The 9,260-nt window shown below is 41.3% G+C and overlaps 1 protein-coding gene across 1 annotated transcript; it reads left to right on the forward strand.

Moving 5' to 3' along the window:
• The first annotated feature begins 1,312 nt into the window (after positions 1–1,312).
• On the forward strand, positions 1,313–2,791 carry LOC120845329 (acetylcholinesterase-1-like). The gene has a single exon (XM_040217168.1). The coding sequence runs from the start codon at positions 1,313–1,315 to the stop codon at positions 2,789–2,791; it is 1,479 nt and encodes a 492-aa protein (XP_040073102.1).
• The last annotated feature ends 6,469 nt before the right edge of the window (positions 2,792–9,260 follow it).

The following is a 9,260-nucleotide window of genomic DNA, read 5'->3' on the forward strand; positions in this document are numbered from 1 at the left end:
TTTTCTTTTATCACCCGGCAGCGTTCTATACATATTTCTTCGTGTTAGTAATTACAGAATATTAATTGAACGGTTCGTCACTGCAGGAGTAGAAAAATGGCCGTTTGTCATTTCGTAGGAGTTGAAAGTGATGGGGTTATGGAAAACATTAATTCCTCGACATATAATAGGAATGGAATGGCGTGCCCGTTACGCAACACAGCTCTGGTGTGCTTTCCAATGACAAGAGGCGGACCTGATATTGTGTAGTTGAGAGTACTCGTCTCCGCGGTGGTTTAACAACTTAGTTGATCTACTAAATTTGGCTCTATGCAAGACACCACGATTGCGACACGTATGTGAATGAATTTCAACACTGTAGCGCAGATCGCTAAAAAAAGGGCTTGGGATTTTATGCACTCTGACACCTTGTCAGTCTTTCTCGTGGGCTCTAAAAAGAGGCGAAAAATGATAGCTAGTTACCCAAATAATTAGAACATGTATTTAAACGAAAATATATATATGCACTCCTACTTTATGTGGTCAATTTCTGTTGCCAAAGGTTAATAACAAATCGATCATAACGGGCGCCATGAGGCAAGCGTTGTCACCCTTGTACACGGCATCAAACCAAAACTAAGCGAGTATATAGCTCCACCCCATCATGTCCGCCCTCCACCGGCTCCGCAAGCAATGCTGGCTGCAGTACAACTGCGTTTTCACGTTTATTTGTAGTCTTGCTAAATGATGACACTTGCCGCTTTGCCACACCTACCTCGATTTGTTTCAATTTCATGGCAAGGCGTATTTATATTAACGTTTTGCGTTACTTCTCTATATAAAGTATAACCCTAAATTTAAAAAAAAATTATTACGAGAATAATATTTTTAAGTGGGTTAGCTGAAGCATTAGGTCATTCCGTGTCCTTTATATTGGTTGTCGTTACAACAATTTTATGCCTATGGCTAAAAGAACCCAATCATATGTTCATCTTATTAAACACAATTTCTGGCGTGGTAAAATCACCCTTGTGCATCTAAAACATTATTGTTTTAAAATATCATTCTTTGTAAGTGAAAGCAGTTACCAGCTCAGTCTGCTGCAACCTCTAGTCTAAAACGAGTGGTATGTAAGTTATATTACAAAGGAATGAGAGCTGTGGTTATCACATATATTCAGTTATTGGAGTGGTATGCGTCACAAACACAACGTGAGTAGCTTAACAGCACAGTCTCGATTGACGAAAACATTTTATATATATGTAGAAGGATCTACATTAAACGTAATACTGGCTTTTGGTTCATTCTATGCAGATGCTGCCTGATTGCGGCGATGATCACCCTTATCATCTTGGTCGTTTCCATTGTCGTCTTACTGATTGTTTTCAATCAAATGAGCTACCAAAACTGCTTTCAAGTAGCCTTGGTGATAGGAGATGTAACTGGCACGGCGGTGAATTTCCAATACGCCGGAATTACTCATCACACCATGGCGTTTCTGGGTGTTCCTTTCGCCGAAACCACCGCAGGAGAAAGGCGGTTTCGAAAACCCGAGGTTAATAAGGGATGGCAAGGAGTGTTGAACGCAACACACAAGCGGATGCCCTGCTGCCAAAAAATCACGAAAGGCAACGAACAACTTATGTCCTCGTTAGCCAGCTCTACTGAGGACTGCCTTCATTTGAACATCTGGGTTCCGACTGATTGTATGGAGGGAATTCAGACGTATCCAGTCATCTTTTGGGTGTATGGTGGTGGTTTCGAAAATGGAGGAAACAACTACGACGTCTACGATGGCCGTTATATCTCGGCGTTTGGAAATTTAGTCGTCGTGGTACCCAACTACCGCATCAATGCGTTCGGATTTCTCAACGCTCAGACACAGGATGTGCCTGGAAACATGGGAATGCACGATGTAATTTTGGCGTATCAGTGGGTGTTGGATCATATTGGCAGCTTTGGGGGAGACAGAGAAAACATAGTCATCGCTGGACAGAGCGCGGGTTCTATAATTGCTGGGCTCCTTATGATTAGCCCCACACTACCGTCATCGTTTTTTTCGAAAGCGTACTTGATGAGTGGCTCAGTGTTCACAATGCTGCCAGAAAATTCAAATGACTTTGCACGAGAAAACTTCGATAATCTTGCTAAGGAAGCCAACTGTTCGATGACAACAACTACGAAAACTCTGAGTTGTCTTAGAGAAAAGACGAGCGAAGAAATTTTAGCTGTTCATCTAAAAACTAAGCAAATGTTCTCTCCCAGCTACTTTGATGAAATCTTACCCAGTGATATAAAAACACTAATTAAATCGTTCAATGCCTCAAATAAAACTATCCTACTTTCAACGACTCGGTCAGACGGAAGTGCTTTCTTCGAGAGCATGTTCAAGGACGTGGTTGAACAAGGATTGGAATTCTCACCTTCCATGCTTACGAAAAAATACCCCTCAGTGTTTGAGAATATAGATATGAAAATGCTTGAAATGGTGATTGCATCTTTTGGAGGTGCCTACAACATATCTCAGGACGACTACATGGGGTGGAAAGAAATCTTTACCGATGTCTTATTTCGCTGTGTAATGGAGTATATGGGCAAGCTGTTTGACAATAGAGGCGCCACTGTCTACTTCCAAGAGTTTTGGCCCAAGCCTTCTTTCGTTAACTCCAGTGGAGTCTACGCTTCCCATGCTGACGACGTCTACATGTTGTTCGGATATCCATTCCTCTATCCGTTGCTGGCAACGGACATCGAGCGAAAAACATCTCTTCGGATGATTGGTACACTGGCTGCTTTCGCCAAAGAAGGGTAAGAGCCACATCTTTAAAATATATTTCCTTGACATACCGTGTTATAGTGAATCTTGTTCATTTGGAGAAAAATATAGCCGCTTTAATAATGGTAGGTAGTGCCCAAATCTAGCGCTTTCGTGGCCTAAAAAATTATTAAACAGTTCACAAGTTCGCTATGTGCCTTATGAAAAAAAAAAAGTGGAATAAGTGTCGTTTCTCCTTGAAAGTGTCCAAGTTATTAAGGCAATGCTCGTTAAGTTTGGTGACTGTAATAAATATTTTTTTTATTACAAAGCACTAATCCAAGCGGTGCAATTTAGTGCACGTGACACGTGTTAATTCAAAAATAAAATGAATGCCCTCTTTAGTTTAGGGCATTGTGTATTGTGGTCCCTAAAACCCCTCTGCTCCTGAGTGTTTTTGTCATAAATCAGCAATTATGATGTAAGGTGTAAATCTACATTAAATCCATTTGTTCGTGCTGGCTTGTTACAAAAAATTTAGTTTATTGAAGAGAGTGCATGCAAATCAAGCTTGCTGACTTTTTTTTTTATTTTCTCGGATGTTAAAAAACACAACTTGTTTTGTGGCAAGGCGTAATGTTATCATATTAACGATCTTTAAGTTATCTTGTTTTTTCGCGTGAAAAAGGACGCCCCCAATATTTATTTCTGAAGGGCGTTGCATTGTAGGCTCTGAAAAGGGGGACCATGTCTGTCTTTCCATGATACTCCGCCGCTCCTTTCTCGCTCCGTTTCTTCCTTCAATACTTTATTGCAGTTCCACCAACACTAGCAAACCCCATACCACCAACGGCTTCTATTGAATTGCACGTCCATTGCTTCTCAGCAGAATGCCTAGGCCAGGAGATTTAAACAAGAGGTTCACTGTGACAAACGACTGTTCATCTGTCCTCTAATCAAATATGAATTATTAATTCCTCAACACTGTATTTCGTGTGTTATAGGCCTTCAGAAATAAAAGTGAATCCGATTTTGTTATCTTTTTTTTTTGTACACAAGCGTACCATGATTGATCGAATGGAAAATCTTTTCACTGCACCAGAAGAACGTTCATTTAAGGATTGCCCAGAGCTGTATCGGTAAAAATGTTGGCACATTTCTTTACAACTTTGCTGGGCACACCTACACAGCAGAAAAATGCATAACTTACTGATCACATGAACGAAGGAGAGGTTTAGATTCACATACACTAGCAAAAAGGTTATTCCGACGACAAATACATATAGTGTTGTTTTCTTTAAACTTTCGAACCATAAGTACCATTTAAACACCGATAAGGTGAACTCGTTATAAAAAAAAAAAAATATATATATATATATGTATAAATGTTCAAGGCCGAAGCATTGAGAAAGCACCATTGTCGACAAAGTAATAACACATGGCTAGAGATGTCGTTCTGCTTCAGTGCGCAGCTCTTAGGCGCCCGTTCCCGGTTGAGCGACGTCGCCGTCGGCGACGCCGTCGCCGCCGGCGTAATTGCGCGGTGCATTATGGCACGTTTCTTATCATGATGTCACACGTGACGTAAGGTGTGACGTCACGAGGGTCATCATTGACGTCACTCGTGACGTGTCACCGCGTGTTGCTATATGGGTAAATTTCCCCGCTAAATTTAGCGGGAAAATTTCCCCTTCTAAATTTCGCGGAAGAGTTTTCTCGCTAAATTTGGCGAAAAGAATTCCCCGCCGAAGTTAGCGGGGAAAACTTCCCCGCTATATTGAGCGGAACAATTCTTCTGCTGAATTTAGCCGAAAATTCTCCCCTAAATGGGAGGCGAGCAGGAGAGTAAAAGGGAAAGGTACGGAAAAGGAGGAGGGGCATTCCCTCCTCTCCGTACCTTCCCCTCCTCCTCCTCAAAATTTGCGCTCTATTTCACCGGTACAGAAAATCGTAAACGTCTAATCTTTTCTTCTTTTTGTTACGCCGAAAATATGAGGCCGCTGCACGTGCAGATGAGTAAATACGCATCACCGCGTCTCACAACACTTTGGAGTTGTACAACATGCGTACGAGGTTTGAAAACAATATTTTCAGGTAGTAAAACACCGATGAAAGCTCTACAATTTAAGCACAACCTTATCGGAGCGTGCAGCCACGCAGTACCAGTGCCACACAAAGCCGCAATCACACTGCTCATACATCTTAGGAAGGCCTTGGTGTTCGCTGTAGACATGAAAACATCATCTGCGGACAATCCTCAAGCGTGTTTCATGCATGATGTTTCACACGTTTAAAACCAGCATGCATGTCAAACACCCGTAAAACCATCATGCATTACAAAAAACTCTGCAGACCGTTTTTTTGTGAACAATGTGAGAGGTCTATCATACAAGGAAGGAACATGTCTGAGGCAGCGTCCGCAAACTGTTCTTTTAAGGTTATGGCAGTGTGGCCGCGTCATAATGCCTTACGCTAGTAGTTTTACCCTAACTAATCCTCTGTTTGTGGCTTCACGGAGTTTGATGGCCTTTGTTATTTCAATTATTTTCATAGCAATTAGATGTTTTTTTGTTTTTCTTTGTTGTCTTTTTCAGGAAGCTACCTCTACTAGAGGACGGCAGCCAGTGGCCCGAGTACTCAAAAGCTGCAGGGTTTCCAGTGATAGAACATCGCCATTCGGGCTACTCCAATCCGGAATCGAAGCGAAACTGTTTTGCTGCACAATCACTTTTAATGGTGATAAGAATGTCTCACGCTTAAAGGGGTACTCCACCGATTTTTTGAGCTACCTCAACTAACTATATTTTCTGACTCTCCGGCCTTTAGCCTTTCCGGTATGCTATGTAGCATCGCGAAATTCATAGTAGGTATTGTGAAATCGGCAAATGAAAATGGTGCAAAAACCAATATTCTAAATATTCGCGCACTTTTCAGTGCCGTGATGTCAGAGGCAGGCAGGCTTGCCAGTCGAGCAAGTAGTCTAAAAATGAAATATGCCAACCATTTGTTCCGCGCTGGAGCGCGGATTCGGGAGCGAGCTTCCAAAGCACTCATTTGACACCAAGAAACTGCTTCAAATCCGTTGGGAACAACTTCTGTAGTCCAAAAAGTTAACCCCTGCCTTCCACTGACGTCACTTTTTCATTGTTGCCAGCAGAGACTTTCAGTTTCAAAAACATGGTGAAGACCAAAACTGTAAATTCAATAACTTCGCGAAAGAACAATATTTTGACCCAATATTTGGGATACTATTTTAGCAATGTTTGTTGGTTAGTTTAGCAAAATTTCAAGCAAATCGGAGAAAACGAAAAAAACGGTGGAGTACACCTTTAACACTACTCTTTTTTGAATATATACAAAAATTCATTTGCTACTAAACGAGCGGGGAAATAACGACCACACTTAAGCGCATACTTCTATGATGTAAGAACTTCCGCTTGCACGGCGAGACGATCTAAACCTTAAAGGGATGCTGAACCGAAATTTGAATTTTCAAAACACGCAGACAAAAGCGTGCAACGGGATGCTACAAACACCAAAACATCACTTATACAGCGATATCTCGAACGGATGACTGAATTTTTCAAAAAAGGAGACGCATTTGGTAGGAATGTTGACGTCATGTTTCTCTGAGAAGGAGAGGGAACGGCCTCGCGTTTTCTCCGCCTCGCGGCCTTGAGGGAGTGAAGCGAAGAGAGGAGGAAACACGGTATAATGACGTCACGCGCCTCTTCGGCCTGGTTCAATCTCGACCTCTTTTTCCAAAAATACGGCCGTCCATTCGAGATATCGCCTTGCAAGTAGTATTGTAGGGATTGTAGCGTCCCGCCTACATCTCCTGCATTGTTTTTTTGAAATCCAAATTTCGGTTCACCATCCCTTTAAGCAAAAGTTTTTACTTTGCGTATTTCTCGTCGGCACGGGAACCGATGATAAAATACCACAATATAGTGCCTGCTAGCTCAGTGTCTAAATACGATAAACAGTCCAGCAGCAGACTATTATAACGTTGAACGGTTAGCGCCTAATCTCTCCAGGGTAATAATCGGCAAACACTATGCAGCGGCAGACCATGTAAGCAATGCTAGAGTTTGCTTCCACTCTTGATAGTCGTCACGTGCCCGCCATACGACATGTCTCGTAAAAAGCGTAACTTCGAATATCGGTTGTGTCGCCCATCCCTTTAGATATTCCATAAAAATCCAAAGTTTACGATATGTCATAGATAGTGATGAGAAGATGACTTCCATAGCTGACATGGTTTTATAATACATAACTTAGCTATGTTTTGACATGCGCTACCTAGGCCATTGATGTTGTGTTATAGTAAACAAGAGAACGTGAGGAGTTGTGTATTGCGAATTGAGAGAAAAGCCTAAGTGCGTTTGACTTAGGGTTGCTTCAGGCAGCAGAACACCCGTTCGATGGAGTCCTTATCGTGATCGCAAAATCTGGACCAACATTTAAGAAAACAGTTATTTGCACATTTCCGCTTATTTTCTTCCTTCCTTACTTAGTGTAGTCATTCAAAAAAAAAAAGGAAAACAACTCCCGCCATAGGCGAACCTTCTGATATATTTCGACAGCATTCCACTTTATTTTTAATTTCCCCACGCTTTGCTCAATAAAATGCATTGCTTAAGTCGGCCATTTAAGCATTTGCATGGGATTGCTTGTTTGAGAAAGAAACTGCTTTTAACTTGATTCTTAAAAAAATGATTTGGTGTTTAACAATCCACATTTACTGACTTGCTACATGTTCATGTTTCCGAAACGAGCTTTTGTGTTTATACTAGCTAGGTTGCACCCTCTGTAAATCATTAACGCTCCATGTTGTTTTTGTAAATACTTTAATGATACCACCAAAAGTCTGGATCCTCATACCGAATCAAATTTTTAATTATATCTGTTGTTCTCATTGCGGTTAATAATGTACCGATATTTATGGCTGTTTTGTGTAAGATTGTTTTATGAAAAACTTGTTTAGAATTAAAACAATATTAATACCTGCTTATGTATCATTCTTAACTTTGGATTCTAGGCATAATATTTGTGCGCTCAAACCGCGTCTCTAAGCGAGGTGACACAAAATAAAAAAACATAAGAAGTTAAAGGGGCGATGAAACGAATTTTGGGTTGGGATGAATGATTTTAAATTGGGGCTCTACTAAATCGCATATCGTTTAGTTGGCCAAAAGAAAGAGGCTAGAAAGTCAGAAGCCAGCTTTGCGGTGCGAACATTTGAAAATAGAGCGGACTATTTTGTACCTTCTTGCCTTCAAAAGCTCTCCGCCTTTTCACTATGATACATCCCCGGTTCCAAACGCGCGTCACCGGCGCCAAACTGACGTCAGCAGAGCCCGGCTCACGCATTGGACACGAGAACTGCGTCACTCGGACGTATGCGCTCGTAAACAATCAATCCGTCGACGAATATTTGGATTCGCGTTCGTGGCTAATGAGTGCCCTGGCGGAACTTATTGTCGCTGGGGGTGACAAGTTCTGTGGTGTGCATAAAAAGCACGGTGAAAGCTAGGAGTCATCGCACCGGTGCAGAAAGAATGTCATGACCACGTGATTTCACAATTCGGATTTGAGTTGAGGATTAAAGCTAAGGAGGAAGAAGTAGGAAAATCGTTTCGTGACCCCTTTAAATCCTTTCTCCGCTTTTCTAACTCTTGAAGGCATTCATGGCAGCTGAAAACATATGCTATGTACCTGAGTTTACGTTTCAGTAGATATTTAAGAACCGGTCATTATTAGTCCACTGGCAGTGGTTGTGTAATGTAATAGTACTATCTTGTGCTTCTTTATTTTATTTCTAAATTGCCGTTGTCAGTACTTGGCTCAGCCAAATACCGTAGAGACTAATACAGGAAACACCGGTGTGAAATGGGAGACGGAAGTAGAAAGTGGTCCTGGCAGTATGTTGCGGACAACTCGTCACTTTCCCCGGAAAAGAATCAAGTGGGTGTTACTCACTGGAGGAATTGACGGTTTATGAAATATTCCCTTTCTTTGATGAAGCATGGGGAGTATAAGATCGTGATATTGGACCTCTTGGTATTTTGATGTCAAAATGCAGTGAACTATATAAACCAGTCGGCATTTGTATAGCGATTTTGCAGAATCTAAATAATTATTAACCTTTTCTGAGCTTCTTGATTTATTTGTTTTATTCCTACCGGAACATGTCTTATTAGATGGCCTTTGCTCCGAGTAACCATAATTAGCAATAGGCATTAATTTTTTTCTGAGATTAACGTTATACGGCTGCCAATGGCTATTGATGGGAAAATTGACAGTGATCGATTTTGGCGTTGGTGAATGCATATGGCTTCAACTGGCTATTATTGGCTATCAGCCTCCACTTTTATACATATTTGCAGATAGTGCTACAAATATTACTAATGAGTAATGAGAACTGAGCTATTTCTGTTTATAAACTGGAATGATTTCAGGTGGCTATTGTTGGCCATTAGAATATATTTCTGTCCAGATTTGCTAAATGGCTACTAATGGCTGT

This window comes from Ixodes scapularis, unplaced genomic scaffold (genome assembly GCF_016920785.2).
Source record: "Ixodes scapularis isolate PalLabHiFi unplaced genomic scaffold, ASM1692078v2 PGA_scaffold0__279_contigs__length_252992795, whole genome shotgun sequence".
Taxonomy (NCBI): Eukaryota; Metazoa; Arthropoda; class Arachnida; order Ixodida; family Ixodidae; genus Ixodes; species Ixodes scapularis.